This window comes from Ptychodera flava, chromosome 7 (assembly GCF_041260155.1).
Source record: "Ptychodera flava strain L36383 chromosome 7, AS_Pfla_20210202, whole genome shotgun sequence".
NCBI lineage: Eukaryota > Metazoa > Hemichordata > Enteropneusta > Ptychoderidae > Ptychodera > Ptychodera flava.
Window position 1 is genome coordinate 14168104 of NC_091934.1, and position 23302 is coordinate 14191405.

The 23302-nt window shown below is 38.1% G+C and overlaps 1 protein-coding gene across 3 annotated transcripts; it reads right to left on the reverse strand.

The window, feature by feature from the left end:
• Positions 1-1127: 1127 nt before the first annotated feature.
• Positions 1128-23302, reverse strand: LOC139136820 (beta-galactoside alpha-2,6-sialyltransferase 2-like). 3 transcript variants are annotated; one of them, XM_070704656.1, is made up of 6 exons: positions 22726-23296; positions 20650-20909; positions 14461-15149; positions 13558-13757; positions 3041-3212; positions 1182-2399 (listed from the first exon to the last, which is right to left on the reverse strand). In XM_070704656.1, exons 3-6 carry the CDS (start codon positions 15083-15085, stop codon positions 2152-2154), a joined length of 1245 nt encoding a protein of 414 aa, XP_070560757.1. In that variant the 5' UTR covers positions 15086-15149; positions 20650-20909; positions 22726-23296; the 3' UTR covers positions 1182-2151. The 3 variants fall into 3 exon arrangements, with proteins under 3 accessions (XP_070560758.1, XP_070560757.1, XP_070560756.1); XM_070704657.1 differs by lacking the exon at positions 20650-20909 and having other exon boundaries at positions 1128-2399; positions 3041-3170; positions 22726-23302; XM_070704655.1 differs by lacking the exon at positions 20650-20909.

The following is a 23302-nucleotide window of genomic DNA, read 5'->3' on the forward strand; positions in this document are numbered from 1 at the left end:
CAGAAAACATGGCCGTGGAAATAAATCAGCTATTTCCAAAGAAAAGCCGACAACAACATGAAATTCAACAACAACCTATCATCGCTCAAACTATGAAACTCCGAAAAATAGTACTAGGCAAAAGCCTTAAAATTCATTCGGACACCAACAAAACCAAACAGAATAAAACCACCTCAGGATTTCAACAAATAAAGTCGTATAATGTGACTACGCTACATCGTGAGACACAAACAATCGCAACACCAATTCAAAGAAAAGTAAAATTGGACTCCACGAACAAGAAAAAAACCCAAAACTTGAAAGCTATCTGAAGCTGCTAAACTCGCACTTCTAGAGATACCCTTTCAAACAAGGAAACAAAACATGTCGCGATAAACCAGCTTGCAAACAATGGACAAATTTCGGGAAAATAACCCTTCGACAAGGGTCGGTTTTTCGTTATTGTCAACACAAACGATTACGTACTCGAATGCGAAAGGCAATTACGCAACACTCAGTATTATACACAACAAGCCAGAACAAACAGTAAACAAAGTAAACGAACTATTAATCAAAATGTACGAGAACAAGCACATCAACCAGGATACTTGTAAGTATCTTGATCCAATAAACATAAAATCCGTACCCCGCAGTGGCACTTATTGCCTAAAAATTCACAAACCTCCGCAAAAATCTAAAAGACACACCAGTCAAAACAAAATTTACCGAAGTAAAGAAATATAGAACAAACAAACCGAACCACCAAACGGACTCACAACGTGACCAAAATTAATATACTTGCCTCGCTAATCGGAAAGCAAGACCACTAAAATGCATTAAAATAAATTTTCACAAACACAAGCCAGGAAAGAATCTACACTGCGACTGATGCGAAACCACACTCGGGTTTCGAAACGCAAGTGTCAAAGGGCGACTCTATCAACTTTTGTAACAACATAGGTCCGGCTGCGTCTCGCCATAAGCTTTCCCCACACAAACAAAACGTTACCGTACACATTAATCCAAACTTCTCTACAAATATCCAAAGCGAAACAAACATTCCATTAACACAAACAATCGGATAAGAATGTAGGAACACATTTTCGAAACGAATCAAACACAAACTCGACACAAAAACATTTAGGATAGTTAGGTGGGGAGCCTGTTTCACATTTTTTACATCTCGCTATACTGTCTATGATTCTAAAATAAAGTCATCTGCCACTTTTTCTGTATACGCGGTTTGGCAAAACTCATCTCTTCAATCGAAAGTCGGGCGATTTCATGGTTCTTTGGGGCACTTAAGTGTACGTCGAGCTTAAGGAATGTGGTTACATTCGCGATGTTTTATTCGAAATTATTTATTTCTTCAAGGGCAAATGCACATAATTTATGCTGTTGGAAATACTGGCCGCTCATAAACAAGACAATAAACTCAATATATGTGCATCTTTACTTTTATTGTCAAAGTACCACCGACACCCACAAAAAAACCAAATGGTTCAGTCCAGGTATTTGCAACTCTGCCATCCGACTGGTCAACAGGAAATCAACCATAGGTGTCTTTTGGCACGCGTATACGCCAGTCACTTAGGCTACGGTAATCTGCACCACTTATCACCATCGGGAAGGTACTCCTCCCCCTATACCACTGGCGATCCCACCCTCAAGGCACTGCGTCATTCGACCAAGCATTGTTATTGTAATTTCCTGCATAAAATTAACAGCGAGGTCAACCGGTCAAATCGTCTTGGGATTTCCTGGCATGCATTTTAATGCTCATCGAATAAACACAATTTTCACGCTTTTTTGTTAAAAGGAAATATTAAAGTCTTTCACTTCAAAGAGTGTAGTGCATGTGGATTTTAAACGAATAACGTTGTTATGACAACTATCGCCGCAAAAAAGTCACTTGTGACAACAAACATTGCAATTTGTACAGTTACAATCAAAGCTGACTTTTTGTCCTGTACACAGAAAAATAAACACTTCCATTGTTAGCTTTCGTTGTAAATACATTGCAATGGCGGCGAAACCAAACCCAAAGTTCCCTGATACTTAATTTAGCCGCTGAGTTAAATACGACGTCCTTTTCAAGACAGCGCGCAATCTTGCTATCTAGGACAGTGAAAACTAGTTAATGATTCCACTGATATTTCCTTTGATTAAAGGTCACCCATTTTTGCATTTGTACTGGGAAAATCCCTTTAACGTAACCTTATGTTTTTCAACAATGTCCTTTTCATCACTCTGTTTTAATCTTTCGATCAATTTTTTCTCTGCCACTATCGAATGGCCGAGTAGTTCCAATTTGCGTCCGTTTGGGCAAGCCTTATGATAATAGCAATATCTATCTTCATTGTTCGACACAAACCCGTAAACATCAACAGTCTGACAAATGTTCAGCATCAAAATGACACCTGCAAGGACAAAAAGAGAGGAAGTAAATAAATACGTGGTCAAAACATAGACGATAAAATAGCGTACAGAAAATAAAGAGACTTTATCAACCATTCCTTTATGAAGTAGATAATAGCTTTTTAAGTTTAAGTGCATTAACACTTGATTCCAACTAACAGTCTACAAACCAATGCCTATAAATCTATTTTTATCCTGCAACAGTTTTCAAAATCCTGAGGCGAATTCCCCTCGTAAAATATAAAATTACTTAATCCTGCATAGTTTTTGTATGGACCTTTGTGTTATAGAAAGTCGTAATTATAATCAGCAATTGGTTATAGTATTTTGTATGATTACTATTTCATTTTCATGATAAGCACCGTAACCTTTAAGATATTACTGTTAGCAGTCCTGTCTCCTCAACTCCAAACTACCAGTCGCTTAGTTCATTGTCTATCTCAATAGATTAAATATTGTAGACCAAAATATCAAACGTTTGTTTTGAGTTTGGTAACTAGTTCGCTGGCAGTGGAAGTAACAGCACTAACAAGTCTCTCTCTCTCTCTCTCTCTCTCTCTCTCTCTCTCTCTCTCTCTCTCTCTTCTCTCTCTCTCTCTCTCTCTCTCTCTCTCTCTCTGTACACACATATGTAAAAACTTACCTATTGAACCTGACGAAAGGGGAAATGTTTTCATCTCATCAGCTGTAAACTCTTGCACAATATCCCAGAGCTTCCACATGGCGTCCAGTCGTAACAGATGAACAGGCATCGATGGATATTTGTAATACCACTTGACGAAATGACAAAAGATCGATTTTCCCTCTCTGTACCACTGACAATTAATGCAATAGGAAAACTAGCAATTGCAAAAATATATTCATGTTCAAAACTATATTGACATTAGCCAAAGTATATCTTTCCCTTGCACAAATGAAGAATAACATGATGGACTAGAATTAGGAGCATTTAGAAATCTACTTTCTAGGCTCCTGTCTTCTTTCAGCTTTACACTTTTATTGTTGCACCGAATATTTTTACAATAATGATATAAACGACTTCCCTGACGGAGATAATAGCTACTCCTTTATACCCACGACAAAAAACATATTGGGGTCTAATTTTCAGTTCATACATATGCCTGAGAGAGAGAGAGAGAGAGAGAGAGAGAGAGAGAGAGAGAGAGAGAGAGAGAGAGAGAGAGAGAGAGAGAGAGAGAGAGAGAGAGAGAGAGAGAGAGAGAGAGAGAGAGAGAGAGAGAGAGAGACAGACAGACAGACAGACAGACAGACAGACAGACAGACGTACATGACGTATGAAGTACGAGACGGACAGATGACGATACATATTGAGAGACAAATGCATACACACATACATACATACATACATACATACATACATACATACATACATACATACATACATACATACATACATACATACATACATACATACATAACATACATACATACTATGACGTAGCCACTAGATAGTTAAATATTTTATCACACGAATTTAGCTTCTACCAATGACAATGACTGTGACCTATAGTAACCTCTTCTGCACGTGGTGCGTCGTGAGAACGATTCCCTTGTTTATTTTCGTGACCTTTGATGTAACCGTTCATCCGTCTTTAGTGAACGTATTTTTTAACAACAGCTTAAGTCATTAACACCGACCGGACACTTCAGGAAGACCTCCTGCGTTATGTTGACAGATAGTCTCAGCCATGCTCGGCGTTGAGATATACTTCCATCCTGTTAACCTTGTACTTAGAATTGAGTGACGTTCCTCATTATAGACACATACCAAGTCATGACATAGAAGTTTTACTGTGTAACTTATGTTACTCAGCTGAATAAAGTGCTACAACTTGGAGTATATTTCTGTGTATCGTTGCCGTCTCTTACACGTCTACTGCCTGACGTTACCTGCCACAGAGTGTACGTATCCGATAATAGCTACATCACAACCACGCTACGTGACATATTTGGTTAGCAGCGGAAGGGATCGACTCAAGCCAGAAGCCTTCGCCGTTAATTGCTTCATCGGTATGTATGCTGTTCGCTGTACTACCGTTTGTTATGTGCTATTCCCGAAGACAGAGATCAGATTGAACTTTTGTAATGAATGGAATATTCTGATGAAGAACATTGAAAAGATGAACGGACGACTACGGGACTGGACACAAATTACAGGAGGGGTGGGCCGCCATTTTTCGCGCAAGCATTTTTGAAGGGTCATAAAATTTTGTGCAAGCCTATGGGGGAGGGTCACCTTTTTTCATGCATCAAAGCTGAAATTGCATGTGCACGTTATGGAATACTGAAAAAAGAAAAAATACCTCCTGGCACTTTCATTTTCTGCCATTACAATTTTCGGCGCGCCCTTCGGGCGCAAATTTCAGGTATAATAAACAATGTGTTGATGATCCAAGCAGCCACATTGATTTAAGTTGTCATGATTTCTACTTATTCAACACTATTGTGCATAACTGTCCCCTATAATGACTCTTTCAATAACAATTTGGGAGATTACTTATTTGACATCATTCTCCCATTGACAATACATTGGGTATAGGTCGGTGTCAAACGTTCATGTCGCTGTATGTACATTTTTTATTTTTGAGGACATGACAGAATACAAACTGTTCAGAATAGTGCATAGTGTCATCAATAACAACTGGAAGCTTCAGGTCAAACAACTTTTGAATAACAATTTAGGATCAGATAACCTATGAGTTATTTGTAGTTTCCTCATAGCCTACAATGTATAGTGAATCAACATTTTGGTGAAATTCCAAAATCAAATTTCTTGCACAACTATTGACTTGAAACCACTCTAGTCTAATCATGAATATTAATACTAATGATTAGGTGTACATAAATGCACAGGTTTACCAAGTTTTGTATTGGAAAAAAATTATTCATAGTTTCATCATAGACTGCCATGTATAGTGAATGGACATTTCAGTGAAATTCCAAAATCAAATTTCTTGCACACCCATTGACTTGAAACTACTCTAGTCTAATCATGAACATTAATACCAATAATCAAGTGTACATAAATGCACAGATTTTCCTATTTTTGTATTGGAAAAAATTATTCATAGTTTCATCATAGACTGCCATGTATAGTGAATCGACATTTAAGTGATATGCCAAAATCAAATTTCTTGCACAACCATTGACTTGAAACCACTCTAGTCTAATCATAAACATTAGTACCAATAATTGAGTGTACATAAATGCACAGATTTACCTATTTTTGTATTGGAAAAAAATTATTCATAGGGTTTCACCATAGACTGCCATGTATAGTGAATCAACATTTCGGTGAAATTCCAAAATCAAATTTCTTGCACACACATGGACTTGTAACCACTCTAGTCTAATCAAGAACATAAATATCAATAATCAAGCATACATAAATACACAGATTTGCCAAGTTTTGTATTTAAAAAAAATTATTCATAGTTTCTTCATAGACTACAATGTATAATGGATCCACATTTCATGCGAAATTCCAAAAACAAAGTTATTGTACACAGATGCACGTGTTACCACCCTCTTCTAATCAAGCACAATTATGTCAATTATTCAGGGTCATATATACACAAATAGTGCATATTTTTAATTCTGAAAATTTTTTTTTACAGTTTTGTCATAGACTCCCATGTATAGTGGATCAACATTTTATGTGAAATTCCAAAAACAAAGTTATTGTACACAGATGCACATTTTACCACCCTCTTCTAATCAAGCACAATTATGTCAATATTCAGGCACAAATAGTGCAAATTTTTTAATTCTGAAATTTTTTGACAGTTTTGTCATAGACTCCCATGTATAGTTTTGTCATAGACTCCCATGTACAGTGGATCAACATTTTGAGAGAAATTCCAAATCAAATATCTTGTTCACATGTGCACTTGTAAACAACCCATGCTAATCAAGTATATCTATATCCGTTATTAAACATCTGTATATGAACAGATATAGCTAGTTTTATACTGGAAAATACACGTTCATAGTTTTCTTATAGTCGACTACATGTATAGTGAATCAACATTATCGATAAAATCTAAAAATTACATTTTTTGTACAGGCATGCACTTTTTACCTGCCACTTCAAGCAAAGTACATTTACATGAATTATCACACACATATGATTTGATATTTTTTGGACAACGCGTTATTTCGGCCACATTATGCCTTCCTTTCGGGAGGGCGACTTAAAAAGTATAGCAAGTCAGAAGGGGGTCTTTAACTCATTGCGGGTTTTTTTGGGGGTATTGAGTAACAGGGGAGGGTCACTTATTTTCATGCACGGATAAGGGGGAGGGTCACTAATTTTTGTGCATGAACTTTTGAAGGGTCACTATTTTTTACGCAGCGGTTTTTCGAAAAACACCGGCCCACCCCCCCCCTGTAATTTGTGTCCAGTCCCTAATATGATTTCATGGCAGCAGAAATACGGACATTTAACCATCTGAGAATTTGTGCTTATTGAGAAGAGACATGTGAATGTGAACGTGTAAACGAACTGTTGATGTATTTCACATTGTCACCGTCGACGACTATAGCGCGTGTAGCAGTAGACGACAGTAGCAGTAGTAACCGGGTGATGATTCCAACGCGCGGAGACGATCATCAGCCCACGTTCCGGTCTGTAGTGGACGAAGACAGACGTTCCGGCAGAGGCTTATTACTGTCAACCGGCCACAGGGGCATTGAGCCGAAGGTAATTTGTAATGCCGAGGAGATGTGTTTCGAAGTTTCTGACGACGTTTGTTATTGTATGTGTATCGAATTTGGGTGCTGAAAATGACGACGTGTGTAATAATGATGATCACCTAGTGAATGCCGGTTCTAGGCAGACGTGCCTTGACGAGGACCGAGGAAATTGCGACCAAGGCGAATTACCTGCAACCGGCCCGGATGAGGTGTTGCCCGACGGTGGTAATTCGAGGAGCCACGTGAATCTGTGCGAGACGACAGATGTGTCTGCCGAGCAGACAGGGCAGCAGGACGATCTGTGTAGATTACGACGTTTTTACAGACATTGACGAAGATAAAAGAAAACGGACATGTGTAATATATTAGCGACAGCTACAATATGACATTAAACTGGTCCAATAATCATTTTCATTCAAGGTAATACATTACCAGGTCCATGGGACATTTGAGATTTACAAATTTAAGTAGGACCATCCTGAACCACTGATAGTTAGTGGTGGTGTACCAGGTGTCCGGAATGGGTAAGCGTACCCTGCTAGCATGCTACACCCGTCAGGATTGGTCCCAAAATTGTCTAATATTGTATGAAGTGATACAGTATATGAATCACTGTTATAAGTCAAAGCCGGGAATGCTGTCGCTAATCATTTGAGTGACCGAGGTGTCATATTTGGCCACAATGTCATTATATCGACCGTAGAACTTTTTGAAAGTCCTCACGAGTCTTTTGGATGTATATCCCTGTCTCACTAGTTTTGATACTAATAAGCTGTGTCTCATTTGAAAATCCGAGAAGGAATCACAAGCCCTACAATATCTGAGAAGTTGAGACACATACACACCATAAGCATGTGCAGATGGAATATTACTTGATAAGTGGGGATAATTTATGATTTCAAAATCAAAATACAAGAATTAACCCACTTGAAAATACAACTCCTGTATCATGTAAGTACCTGCTTGCCAGTGAACTAATAGAAGCGAATATAATCCGCGTACGTATGACTGATATGATTCCATGGCAGCAGAAATACGGACATTTAACCATCTGAGAATTTGTGCTTAGGGGTGGACCATTTGATATCCTGGGGGGGGGGGCTTGGAAGATTTGGGGGGAAAAAAGATGCCAGGTGGAGTTGCTCGAAAAAAAATCTGGCTTTAAGTGGCTGATGGAAAAACAATTATGGACCATTGCGACTCGGAAAAAAAAATCTTGGCAATTGTTCGATGCACACTGCAGCATCAATAAAAATCAAGCAGTAGCTCTGGAGTTTTTAAAGCATAAACCATTTTAAGCTTGAGGAACAATAACTGAATATGAACAATTGTACAGTATACATGACCTTCTGATTAGAGGAAGTAAGCTGAAATTGAAATTGCTCACCAGTGTTTTCCAGAAATGTGTAAATCTGAATGTAAGGATTTTGTCAAAATACCACAAGAAGAGAGACAGCCTGCCATGAACTGGGTCATGTGGACTCAGTCAGTCAAGTGGACTGTTCAACTTGCTAATATCACTCAAACCAGGACACTTGTAAGACAATGACATATTTTTTTCACGCACAAGTAAATGCCAGGCTGTGTTCTTCCTGAATAAGGTAACAGGGGCGTGGTGCCCTCTTGTAAATTCCGAGCGCCCCCTTGCCAGAAATGAAAAGATTTATTTTTTGAAAAGTAAAACACTAAAATGTACGGGGGAAAAGTTGACTGTGATTTACAAGCAAAAAGCAAGCTTGAGCGTCGATCCTGCAGGCTGCAAACGTAATTCTCATCGATCTTGCAAATCTCGCGAGTTTGTGATGTCATCCGAGATCATAAGCCCATGTGCAACTCATTCATTGATGGCAGCCATATTTGCATGGCACAGGCCGTAACGTTAGCCACGGTCAGTCCCTCCACAGCACAGTAAGTGAGGCTACCCACAATTCTCCATGATCTGTACACACGGAGATCACTCACTGAACTGAAGCAAATTTCTTCTGTACACAGAACAACTCGGTCCATATTTCAAAATTCTGGCAACATTGTTCTGATAATCATAATTTTTTTGATTACTCACTGTGAATAATGAGAAGATCACCCCTTTTCGCGGAGGAGATACTAATGTGTAATTTTGTCGACATAGATTTTTGACAGCCATACACAATATTTTCAAGGAAACTAAGGGAATAAGTTGCATCTGTGTTGGCAAAAGAAAGGATATTGATTTTTTTTAATGTTCGTAACAAAGGAAATTTGCATGTCTGACAGGTGGTATGATGAGACCATCTTAGTTGCTGATATCTTTACCTTGACAAGTGTACAATTTTTAGCACCTCCAAACATCGACTTCTCATTCAATTTACTCTTGAATTTTAAACATAATCAATAATTTTGAACATAGTTTTAACAAATAATCCTGAACTTAAATTGTAACTTAAAAATTGTTAAGAAACTGATAAAATTGAAAAAGCCTTTAGCAAAAAATGTCTGAGTGAACAAATCAAGGGGAATTGTGGGTAGGCTCACTCACTGTGCATAGGGGCCGTGCATTAGGTAACCGACTTAGCTGTATAAACATGCCTAGGAACTTGAGGGTAACCAAGGACAGCAGAGTACTCTGAAGTTTTTATAGGAGGTTAGAATTTCGCTTGTGTATTCCTTCCCAAGCAAAACGACCTATTGTCAGACTCGGTCGGACGTGTACGTGTATCAGGCTGAGAACACATAAACGTAAGTGTTATACTGATAATTTTGACATCGATGAATAAATGTATGTCTGTCGCTATGTTTTCGTTTTCAAAAAATATAATCTTCATTGAAATCAGTGAACTGGAATAAAAGTTATGGAACTCTGTCTCAGATTTCTTTTCCTTTGAGCTTTTTTATATGAAAACAATCTGACAATACTCCCCAAGTGCCACCAAATAACACTATTTTAATCTCTGTTTTTCAAAAGCTCCAATTGCACGAGGGGGAACACCCCCTCCTGACCTCCCCCCGCGACGTGTGATGCTTTGCACCATGTCTTGTCCCTCTTTTAACAAAATCCTGGGGAGAACACTGTGCCATAAATGTACATGATTTTACAAATATATGTAGGATACTATCATCTCTTCTGATGACACCAGTGATGTTCTCAGAAAGGTTTTTACTGTAAGTTTGTTAATGCTTTATGTAGAACTCAGTAATCAGGTTGTTTGATTTGTATTTTCAGTGTGTTACCCATGGTATAAATAAGATCTATAAACTGATATTTTTGTAAAGTGAATCAAAAATGTACATGTATTTACATATCTCTATTTAGTTTCTTGAATATAGTCTGTGTGCGATAGAACAACATCTTGTTACTGGGTGTGAAAAACCAAGCAAACAAACATTGCACCGAAATTTGGTAAAAAAAGAAATATATCTCGAAGAAGGAAAGTGAAAAAAAAGTTGCCAGCATATGCCCTGTAGAAAAAAAAATAATTCATGGTGAAGCAGGTGGGAAAAAAATAATGGCTCTCCACCAATCTTCCAAGCCCCCCCAGGATATCAAATGGTCCACCCCTTATTAAGAAGAGACATGTGAATGTGAACGTGTAAACAAACTGTTGATGTATTTCACATTGTCACCGACGACGACTATGGCGCGTGTAGCAGTAGACGACAGTAGCAGTAGTAACCGGGTATGATTCCAACGCGCGGAGACGATCATCAGCCCACGTTCCGGTCTGTAGTGGACGAAGACAGACGTTCCGGCAGAGGCTTATTACTGTCAACCGGCCACAGGAGGCATTGAGCCGAAGGTAATTTGTAATACCGAGGAGATGTGTTTTGAAGTTTCTGACGACGTTTGTTATTGTATGTGTATCGAATTTGGGTGCTGAAAATGACGACGTGTGTAATAATGATGATCACCTAGTGAATGCCGGTTCTAGGCAGACGTGCCTTGACGAGGACCGAGGAAATTGCGACCCAGGCGAATTATGGCAACCGGCCCTGATGAGGTGTTACCCGACGGTGGTAATTCGAGGAGCCGCGTGAATCTGTGCGAGACGACAGATGTGTCTGCCGTGCAGACAGGACAGCAGGACGATCTGTGTAGATTACGACGTTCTTACAGACATTGACGAAGATAAAAAAAACCGGATATGTGTAATATATTAGTGACAATACGAGAATTAACCCACTTGACAATGCAACTCCTGTATTATGTAAGTACCTGCTTGCCAGTGAACTGATAGAAGCGAATATAATCCGCGTACGTATGAGAGATAATTACACACTGGAACCATCATGCCATCATCATGACTCTGTAATTGATCTTCACGAACGGACACTATGATATTGAATTTGAATCATCATTTGAGAGTATTGACAACATTGAATTTAAAAGCGAATATACATCGAACTCTTACGAACTCTGAAAAATGATTGCAACTTCAGTGAACTCTAGTTCACAGTGTTTTGTAACACTTGTTTTCATTGATTACTTTCTGTTGTATTCTTATGATTTTGGACTTTGTTGATTTTTATTTTGTTTTATTGTTTTGTTAATTTTTGATTTGTAGATCGAGCGAGGACGCCTTTCGATCTTGGTTGGGAGGTGTGACGTAGCCACGCGATAGTTAATATTTTATCACTCGAATTTAGCTGTATGACAATGACTGTGACCTATAGTAACCCCTTCTGCACGTGGTGCATCGTGAGAACGATTCCCTTGTTTACTTTTGTGACCTTTGATGGGTAGAGTTGACTTTTTAGATCCTTAGATCCCTTCAGACTCAGATCTCAGATCCTATAACTTCAGACGCAGATTCGAATTTACAAGCCTTTTACAATACCCGTATGATTACAATATTTAAATAATGATTTGAATATGTGTACAAGGCAGGTATGAAAACAAAAAAAATGTCTACATAAACGTTTTCGCTCAGCAAGTTTCAACAAACACGGGTCTGCAATTACAGATTAGCTAACTTGCTTCTTCCGACCCCTAAATTCCTGATCTAGCCCGGGGTCACTGGCCTCCAACATTGATTAGTTATATTCCCTCGCCATCAATATTACGAACGATGGTAAAATATGGACAGTCGATAGCCGGCATTTACATGATCGTCGCGGTCTTGATCGTTCGATCACTTGTGTGTTTATCTCTGTGTAGTGACTATATAGAGGGGGTATATCAGCACTGACCCCCAGTCTGCACTGACCCTGGCACTTGAACATTGACTCGACTGATTGCATACACACGTGATCACATAACAAGTGGAATCATTGCGCACCCTGTCTTCGACTGATGACGTTCTGATTCTGAGATCGAAGTTTTTAAGTTTAAGATTCAAGATAGAAATAAAATAATTTCTAAAGCCTTTTAAAATCTAAATTATATTTTATTTATCAGTATATTACATCAAACTTTGAAAGTTGTGAAATTTGAATTCCGAATCTGCGTCTGAAGTTATAGGATCTGAGATCTGAGATCTGAGGATCTGAATCTGAGGATCTGAAAAGTCAACTCTACCACCTTTGATGTAACCGTTCATCCGTCTTTAGTGAACGTATTGTTTTAACAACAGCTTAAGTCATTAACACTGACTCGACACTTAAGGAAGACCTCTTGCGCTATGTTGACAGATGTACTGATGGGAGCGACCTTTCCTGTCTTTCACTACTACCGACTTTCTTTTAGTTCATTATAGATGCATACCAAGGCGTGACAATATGCAGATTTAGAGACGATTTAAGTTGTACACATTCTAGACAGAGAGACACTTCACTTCACTTCACTTCACTTCACTTCACTTCACTTCACTTCACTTCACTTCACTTCACTTCTTGACGTATTTCTGTACAGAGATGTAGACGCTCTGAGACTTTGACGTACCAACCTAGTGAGAAACCCAGTCTGTTTGACTGTGGTGGACCACGTCTGTTCAGAACCTGTTGCGACGCTCGAGACGACGTTGACCGTGACCGACGCCTATTATTAGACTAGTGTGAAACATAGAACTTTTACCGTGTAACTAATGTTACTCAGCTGAATAAAGTGCTACGACTTGCAGTATATTTCTGTGTACCGTTGCCGTCTCTTACACGTCTACTGCCTGACGTTCCCACACCACAGAATGTACGTATCCGATAATAGCTACATCACAACCACGCTACGTGACAATACATACATACATACATACATACATACATACATACATACATACATACATACATACATACATACATACATACATACATACATGGCAGGCTGAAATACAGACAGAAACACATTCATAATCACCGAAAAGTAAGGCATAAGGCAAAAGACATTTAGTGAAAGACGGGGAAACTGACCGAAACCATGGAGACAAAAATGAGGAATCGGAGATTGACTGATTGAAAGGCGATTATACAAGCCAGAGTCTGATAGCTAAATATGTCGAAGGATAAGCATGGCAAGTATATCAGATTTTCATGTCATACCTTGTACACGTTCGCATTGTATGGTCCTTCTCTCCATGAAATTATCGGCATATACTCGCCCGATATACCCAGATCTTCAGCGAGATTCAGTCCAAATACAACTCGATGGTTGGCGACCCGCAGTGTAGTCTTGTTGCCCACATCCTTCTCGTACCCCCTTATAGGTGCACGGTTAAAACGGAGCACTGCTTCGTGTGAATCTGTCATAGGAATGGAAAGACGTCCTTTTACAAAAGCACACGTGTTGCGATATATGTCTAGGGGTGACATCGAAGCCATATGTGGTAAAAATAAATGCCCACGATTGTGTTCATGGCGGTTGGGCAAATATGATCAAATCGTAAAAAATTATGATATTAACATTCTTAATTGATATTTAGGTTCGTAATCAAATTTTATGCAGAATATACCATTAGAAATTTTGTGATTTCGAGATATTGAATCACTGAGGTCGGTTGAATAGACAAAATCTGGTTCCACAAGCGTAACACTATCAATACACCAAATATATATGCTGTATTCCGTCCATAAACATCCGCATAAGTTACCTCTGTCTCTTCTAAATACAAATGCATAATGCTTTCAGGCCATACAGAATAGAATAAGACTTATAAACCAATTATATATATCAATAAAATATAAAATTAGAGCTTTCATAACAAATACCACAATACACTGTAGCTTGAAGGACCATCACTGCCAGTGTGTAAATCATTAGCTATTTGTTTCATAGTCTTTATCCGACCAACTACTCAGAAACACTATTCCTAAGTATTGCAGACACAAATACTTTTCAATTTCTTCATTTGGCCAGCGAAATATATGTTTAAAAAATTTGATATCAATCTTCGTCGGTGATAACTCCTGTGGGAAGAAAGTGATAGCAGTTAAAGTGCACCCTACCGATTTCTTCTCCAAGTTTCGTTCCGTTCAGTTTTGCACTACTTGTTACGACTGCACACGTCTTGTATTGTGGCTCTGCGGTATTCCCAGGGATAATTGGTTTCTCCGGAAAAATTCTGTCGATTCCAAGTTCATGAAAGGGAGAGTCACCCTGTCCGAAAAATGACATCTGTCCTGCTTGCTTGAATTTGCAAACTATTTCCTCGTTCGAAGCATCGGTCCTTCCCCGAAGTCGATGTTTGAATTTTGGCGGTCTTTCTCTCGACTTGTCAAATGACAGTTCGTTATCCCGCAGCATGGTTTCAAGCTTCTCGTCTCCAGTTCGTACGAGGCTTAAATGGCTTTTCAGAGGGAAAACGACATTTTTACTAAAGCTGAGGTTTTTCTGTTTGACAAGAAGAGCAAATTCCTCAAAGTCTGCTGTGGGCAGGGCAACGTATTTGGAAGAATCACTGTCCGGGTACCAGAACAGAATTGACCGGTTCCAAACAACCACCTCGATCGTACAGCAATCGACAGAAGAGTTGGGACGCCAAAGGAGCAATGTAGAAATGGACAACAATGACAGACATACTAAAAACAGATAGTTTCGGAGGTTACGACTGCATGGTCTTGTTGAGGTCATAGTTTAATGTGCCGATAGAATCCGGCAACAATGAATCAGGGAGCATAAAATCAATCTCGGAAATCTGTGAAGGGAAGAAGAGAAGCCTGAGTTTTACCAGTAACATCGCTTGTTATTGTGACAGTCATATTGAAATTCAATACATTGCAAAGTACTGTAGATTTCCCATAATCCATTGCGATTTGTATCCTCGGAGATACCTGAGTGAAGTCTACTATGTCTCCCATTTGTAGACAAATTCCCAGATTATTTATCAAAATTTTGAAAACGTACTTTTATGCACACCATTCTTCTCAATTCTCATTTTAAATAATTTGGAAAATTATGCACAATTGAGAGAGGAGATAGCATTTTTGTAAAATTTGCCAGAGATTGTGTCCTCAGCCATACAGAATAATGTGATGGAAAGTAGGGAGACTAGTTGCACCTGTTTTATGAAACAAAAGGATATTGATTTTTTGCAATGGAAGTGACAAAAGAAATTTGCATGCTAAGTTTTCTCAGAGAATGACCCCTTCAGTTCGTCATAACTTGCTGCCTAAAAAGTATGGCATTTGTAGTACCTGCAGAATGTGACTTTTATGGTTGTTTAGTGGTTATTTTCAAACTTTCACTGAAATATCTAAACGTACTTTTACTAGATATTATTTAAAAATTATTCTGATGCTGCACACTAGTGCTTACATGCAGAACTGAAAAAGTTTTTTAGAAAAGTAACCTTCAAGGATACAAATCAAAGAGTATTGTGGGTAATTTATTGTACTGTGCATTGATTGATTCGCTTTCAACGCCTTGGGAAGGGGGAAAAGAGGCAGGAATTAATTATAGCTATGAAGAGGCGATAGAAATTAAAACAAAATAAGGGGATTCAAAAAAATGCAAATAAAACACGCATGTGACACTGGCGAGGAAAAAAGAACATGCACGTATTGTCTTCGGTTGTTGCATTGTTGTACGTAAAGTGATCGACTGTTAGTCTTATATAATTTTTAAAGGAAAGTGGAAGGACAATGACTGCATAATACACAGTCTATTTGCATCGTAGCTCGCTCATACCATCAGTATCTAGTGCATTGCAGTGCAATACATTATGCCATAAAACATTATGCCATAAACTCATGTTAATGAGCACTCGTAGCCCTGAATAGTTTTGTTTGTAAACATTTAGTGTCTCATAAGTAAGCCGATAGTTTAAAAGCGGTAGTCCACATCTCTCATCATGGAATAATTTTAAGACGCTAGCCATAAAAAGGTTCGATGATATGTGAACATCTGCGCTCTTTTTAGAAATATTATGTCAATGCTGTCCTGTTTGTAAACAATTGACTGTTTTCTGTTTCCATCAAAATCTTCGTATGGCAAAGGTTCACACCTTGTAGATTGCTTCCTCTGTCAATCACATTCGCCAATAACTCATCCAAGATGACTTCCTCAAATTCAAGAATAATTGGCTATGTAATTTATATTTCTTGAAATCAAGAGGGAAGATATTAAAAAAATAAGTCACTTTACTAAAAAAATAGGTTTTCTCTAAGAGTCCCAATGTACTTAGATGCATATCAAAAGCTGTACCTTGATTACGATAAGCCCCTAAAGATATAGTAGAATTTCTTGTATCGATGATAATGATGATGATAAAGATGATAATGATGATGATGTTGATGATGATGATGATGATGATTATGATAATGATAATGACGATGATAATAATCATGATGATGATCACGATGATGATGATGGCTGTAGTGGCTGTTGTGGTGGAGGTGTCCAAGTCTGCTCCAATCTTATGGCTTTGAACAAAATATGGTCACTGTACACAATAGAGCACTTTATATAACAAACATCAAAATGCCCAATATTTAAGAGAGATTAAGGTGGAGCTGCATGTTGTCAATACAGTTATTTTCAAATCAATATTTCTCATCAAAGATGACAAGGAAACACCCTCATGCTATATATTTTCAAAATGCAGAGACTCTAAAGTTTATAATTGTGGCAGTAGTTTACTCCAAGGATGAACTGGGTGTATATTTTGGGTAAAAAACTCAATTTTGGTATGAATGATAAAAAATAATTTAAGTCAGAAGCTTGACAATATTTTCTGAAATGTAATATTTCACTTGAAAGAAGAGCATATGTGAAAAAAACCAACTATTTTATTTTGCGTTATCTATCCTCTTTTTAAAATGGCAACGGTTTAAAGACAGACACTCAAAAAGGGATTAAAATCATGATAAGCACAATTTAAATGCCTCTTATTCAAAATGTAAGAATTTTATTGCCAAACAAAATACGCGTTTTTCTATAGCATTTACAGAACATCATGTGAAAATTTCAGAAAAATTGAACCAGCCAGAGTGGAGTTAGAATGTTTGGAAATTCTGAAATTAAGAGGAAAAAAGAAGCCAGGAATTGGGTGATTTACATACACTTGCATAAATTAACACTTCCTTATCACTCAACTTACGACTACTTGACAAGCTCAAAGGTGAATCCAACCAATATTTAAATCTTTGGTTTACAAATTATTTAAAATTGAATGAATATTTGTTAAAAAGTGATATTTGAGCAAAATATGCCGTGTTGGTTGCAGCGCCCCCTTAAATCAAGCTCAAATGTATAACATATCCACCTGAATGAACGATTTGACAAAATGTTATAGTATTTGTTAATTGGCAGCACTTAGCTCCGACAAACAGCCATATTTTATGAACGATGACCTTTCAACAAGGTCATCTACATTGATCAGAATATGTTCAGATAATGTCAAAGTGGTTAGACATACTTGAGTGTCATTACGAAGGCGTATGTGCCCGTATCAAATATCGAATACCATGGTGACACAACTAAGATTTTTCTCCTTAAATCCTGGCCTTATTTTATTTTTCAAACAACGAGACCTCGATCAAGCGAAAGAATCATTCGATGCATGCCTCTGCAGTTGCGCTGTCGATGGAATCGATTGTTCAGCCTTATACGTTTTTCAATCTGCACGACACAGTACGCCCTTGTTAGGTGTCTTCTCGCTCAAGCCAATAGGTTAACGATCATTCATTATGCAAAACTTGTGTTTAAATAATACACGCCAGCTATCGACAGCTTTTCAACATACTTTTTCACTGTCTATATAGCCCAGGTAACCGCTCTTCGCAATTGTGGCAACATGCCCTGGCCTTTTATTCCGCACAAATATTGAGCTGTCTCGTATCTTCAAGTATCTCTCCGTTGAGTGTATTTGTTTGCCTACTGTGGACTCTGTATGCCTTTAAGGTGCCGAGACAGATACAGAACTCAAGCTGAAACTGTATTGCCAATATCTACGAGAAGGAGTGTTACGATGGGACATTACCTTTGAGGAATTTGACAAAACTGAGGATGAAGATTCCTTCTAAATATAAATAGATAAGGTAAAAAGGTGTATTTTTTGTTAATTTTTAATCCACTTAATTGGTAATGACAGGCCTATCAAACGAACAGTGTGTGTAAAATGTTACCTAAAATAATACGTATGAAATGTAAAATTAAAACGGAAATGAAAAAGCAGGGAAGCGAAGACATTAACTTAAACCTTAGCCCGTCACGTCGGAAGATTTTCCATGGTCGCAACATTTCTGGCGGGTGATTGATACCTCGTTTAACACATTAAACAGTCTTTTAAAAACTATTACGGATCAAAGAAATCCCGAACAAATTTTTCAAGTTCCTGGTGATAACAGATGTTTGTCTTAATTTCGACCGGAAACATGGTAGCTTTTGTACTATACACTAGAGCAAAAAAATAAAGAACGAGAGGTTAATCAATCTGATTAAGACCTATGACCCTCTCGTAAACAGCGATTACAAAAAATCAAAGCATTTGCAAATATATTGGCTTTCATCCACTTTAATTTGGTATGAGCTTAGTTTATGCAGTTAAAATATTTGTTTGGAAGGGACAATACTTTTCCAGAACCCTTAATATGTCAAACATAAAACGCACCCCATTCCATCAAAACACACACCATTGTGATGGGTCACTGTAATGTTGTCTTTCTGAACAAAGAGAACCAAAATAATTGCAATCATACCAATCCATAATCCAATAACACTAGGTCAGAATTCGTAAGACAATAGCTGTAAACATACACAAAACAGCACAGAACAGACAGTAAATAGACGGTACACAAACAAAGTCAAATTCATGAAAGAAAGATAAATGGACCTCAGGCCAAAAGACCAATGATGTGAGGTGTTTAGAAAATTGTAAGCGCATCCTGCCCCACATGTGGCACCTGCCATATATTATTCTATAAGTCAGATAGGTAGTGGTCACTAACTAAGGCCCCATGTCACCGATGCCATCAGCGATCTATTGCGGAAGAAAGATATTGTATTTATCTACCAGCTTGCGATACCTGCAAAAAAAGCGTTTGAATGTAGAGACAAGTCTTGCTCTGGTATTTAACAGTTTGTAAGAGAGATGGCCATGTCTCTCTACAAAATCACCATATGAACTGCATGCTCTTGCATATCGAATAAGCTGGGAAATGTATACCCCATAAGCTGGTGAGAGTGGAATATTACTAATGAGGTGTGAAAAATTGATTATACTAAAGTTGAAATCATCTCTCTTGTCATATAGGCTATTAGAAACTTTGAATTTTTGTGCATCAAACGTCATGTAAAATATTTATCTTATTTATCTACATTTATAATTTATATGTAATCTAATGTGTGAACTGAGGCTGAGTAGAAACTAGACCGGTTCATTTTAAACTGAACTGCGAATAGATTAGGCAGGTGTAAGCTTTATCATTTACTTAAGTTTACTTCACTGATAATGACGTGACTATCAAACAAAGCATTACAAACAGAGAAACAATAAAACTCAGCGAATTTAGTTGATCATTAGACGTTATTTGAGTGGTTTAATAAACGTGGCCCTAGAATTCAGCTTAATAAATACCATTGCCATCATTTATGTGAAATGGCCGACAGCCACAAAATGACTATATTAACCATTGTATGTATGCAATCAAACAGAATTTTTGACAGCAGACCTAGCAAGCCTTGTTTTACACCTGCTTTCCGGGAAGTTGCCAACCTTGTTGAAATTTACAACTGAGGAAATTATAAATACAAATGGCAAACGCAAAGGATATTTTGAAGACAGATAGAAAAAAAGAGAAACGATGAAAAACCTGCAATTTCTGTTCCGAAGCATGACAGTGTTGATACCGATATGAGCAATACTGTCACAAGAGACAAATACGCACGTTGGATTTGACCGAGAGGAAATATTAATTTAAGCAATTGACCCTGTGGCGTCTCGTAATATTACTACAGACTGCTACTGCCATCTTCCACATCGGACTGCTTTATTCAGCCAGGCAATGATATTTGCAAACACGTCTCAAAACTAAGCTCAGGCCAAACAAGAATCACTGAAGGTATCAAAACTCAAAAGTCAGCACTCTTTTTCGACTATCTCATACGGTTATCTCATAGTGTGAACTCGCAGACTCTATTTTGTGAAGTTATACGACGACCTCTGCGACTGCATTTCATGAAGTGAAAAATCTTACCTCTTGATGTGATTTGATGAGGTGGAAATAGAACCCACTGAAGCCACTGATCTGATGAGATAAAAGTAATACTGCGAACCCAGTGATACGGTTTGTGGCCCGATAGATGACGTGACATGGATATTCGATGATGGGGCACGGTGAGTTTATTAACACCACATGGGAGGGGATAACAGGAATGTTATTTTTTGATAAGGGTCCACTGTAGAAACGGATGGTCACGTCATCTTTGTCTCCAGCTGTAGCTGTAGGTCGTTGCGCTGCCATGTAAAATATAAATCATCATGAGTATCAAAATAGATTTTACACTGCAGGATTATGAGTTAGAGTCTTTCTTTGTAACATTTTTCAAGACCGGACCCTTGTCGGCGCGAAGATCAGGTGACCTCACACGGGGACGGGGATGAAAGGTTTTAAATATGCCCATGTTAACATAATTAGATTATGAAGAGGATGCATGGTTTTCTACTACATCTGTTACCTGTTCAATTTATCAGTCCAAATATTTGCATATTTTTATTTTTATGTGTAATTTATTCTATTTCAGCGTCAGTGTCAGCAAACTCGAGCCAAGGGTTTCAGAGGATAAAAAATTATATGACACCGCATTGTATCTATTTTCGAAAAAAAAGTACATTCGTCGTACAGAATTTACCGAATTCTTAACCCCTACCTGATAGCGCCGCTGGTGGACTGAATTGTCCCTAAGGCTCTCTTTTGCGCAGTTAAGTGATGTATCCTTGATAGCGTTTGTGTGCGGTGTGTGAAAGCGAGTATGTGTGTTTCAGTGCTGCGGCAACTCTACAGTGTGTGGAGAGATGGCAGTCAGATACCGTTGTAACAGTTTTTGAACCGCTCATTTTAGGCTTAGAATGGAACCGACCTGTTTCTGATTATGATGTCTTTGCTAGGCGGCTGAGTGACGTACGTTGTAAATTCGAATCCGTTCGAGAATTTTAGAATTTTCTACTCTGGCTTGATATTTCTACTCTGGCTTGATAGCTCTACTCGTGGACAGAATTGTCCCGGAGGCTATCTTTTGCCCAGTTGATGGATGTGTTCATTGTTTGTGAGCTATGTCTGATACCGAGTATGCGTGGGCGAGTGCTTCGTGAACTTTACGGTGTGCCTGTGTGTGTGTGTGTTGGAGGTGTCGAGTCACAAAAATTGTACCAGATCAATTTGAACTGCTCTTTTTAAGGGTGAGTATTTAGCCGGTTGGTTATCACCATGATGTCCTTGATAGGTGACCGGGTGCTGCACAAGATGAGCTTGAATCCGATCGATAGATTACTGAACTAAAAAGATTTATTCACTCTGGTATGTGACAAATATGCAAATTGTACTGTCCCTGTTTAATATGTGTAAAATTTGCTCACTAATTATCTTTCGCCTATTAGAAGAAGTTGTAAACATGACTATGAAATGATAATGATATTGACTTAGTGACGAGAGATAGTTAATTAAGGAATAATATCCACATGAACCGGATGATATTATAATATGTGTTTGCTTTTTTACGAGAACGGTTGACCTTAATCTCGCGTGACCAAAACTCATATACAACCAGCACCGTTCTAGCCATGCACTTTGCCAGGGACGAGTAATACCGTAACATCATATCGCTGACTTGAATCTCATGCCTTTGGACAAAAAATGGTCACTTTACCACAACGTAGCGCTTAGACACACCCATAAAAAAGTTTAGCCGAGCTCAGTGCTGTCCGCCTTGTAAAACGTTTCCTCTTACAATGTTAGTTTAATTGGTCGCACTGACATTCGACAAACAGGCATATTTTATGAACGGTGACCTTTAACAATTTCAAACATCTTACTCAAACAAAAAGTATTCAGATAAGCTTATGGTGGTAGACCTGTTTGTTTGTCCCATGATACATTCTCACTGCTAAGATTCTTTTTACTACAGTCCTGGTCTTATTTTAATTTTCAAGCATCGAGTATGAAGTATGGCTCTGCGACTGTGAATAAATCATTGTAAAGATGTGAGATATGAATAATAAATAGTAATATTCTTAAACAAGTTCATCGTGATGAACCTTGTTGTTCTCTACTTACCTCTTTCTTATCTGCTTGTTTCACCAGTTTCTGATTTTCGTGAGATATTCAGCTGTTTCTCTTCATCGCCTATGTGAACACCAGCCATCTTGAGGCTGAGTAATCACCTGAACGACACTGTACGACCCCGTTGAATCACCCTATCAATCATCGGCATTATATGCAACACACGTCAGAGTTTGTTAATGCCAATCAAAAGAGGCACCTTTGATATCATGTGCCTAACTCATGACTGACTGTGTCTGTTTTCTCACTTATTATGCTCCTGTATCTTCAAAAGCACTATTAAATTGCAACTGCCGGTTTTCATTTAATTTTCCCTGGCTGCCCTACTTTTGTACAGTTCAAGAAAGCATCCAGTAAAAGCTGACCCCCCCCCCCCCCTACGACTGCCGGAAATATTTCTATGATATCCTACTCATTGTACATTTAAAGTATGTTTTAATGCAGCAATTTTTATAACACTTTTGCAATCATTACATTAACATCAGTTTCTGAGAGAATGAATAGGTCCTTGTCATGCTTTTATTACTATGGACTTTTGTCATAAATTATGTCATTAAGATACTACGCGCCC

Bases quoted from the DNA above. Each gene is read 5' to 3' on its own strand.
- LOC139136820 (XM_070704655.1), bottom strand. From the start codon at position 15,085: ATGACCTCAACAAGACCATGCAGTCGTAACCTCCGAAACTATCTGTTT. The intron at 3,213-13,557 runs GTATGACATGAA...ATTAATTGTCAG, and splicing joins ACAATGCGAACGTGTACAAG to TGGTACAGAGAGGGAAAATC. The intron at 2,400-3,040 runs GTAAGTTTTTAC...TTGTCCTTGCAG, and splicing joins CCTTTCGTCAGGTTCAATAG to GTGTCATTTTGATGCTGAAC.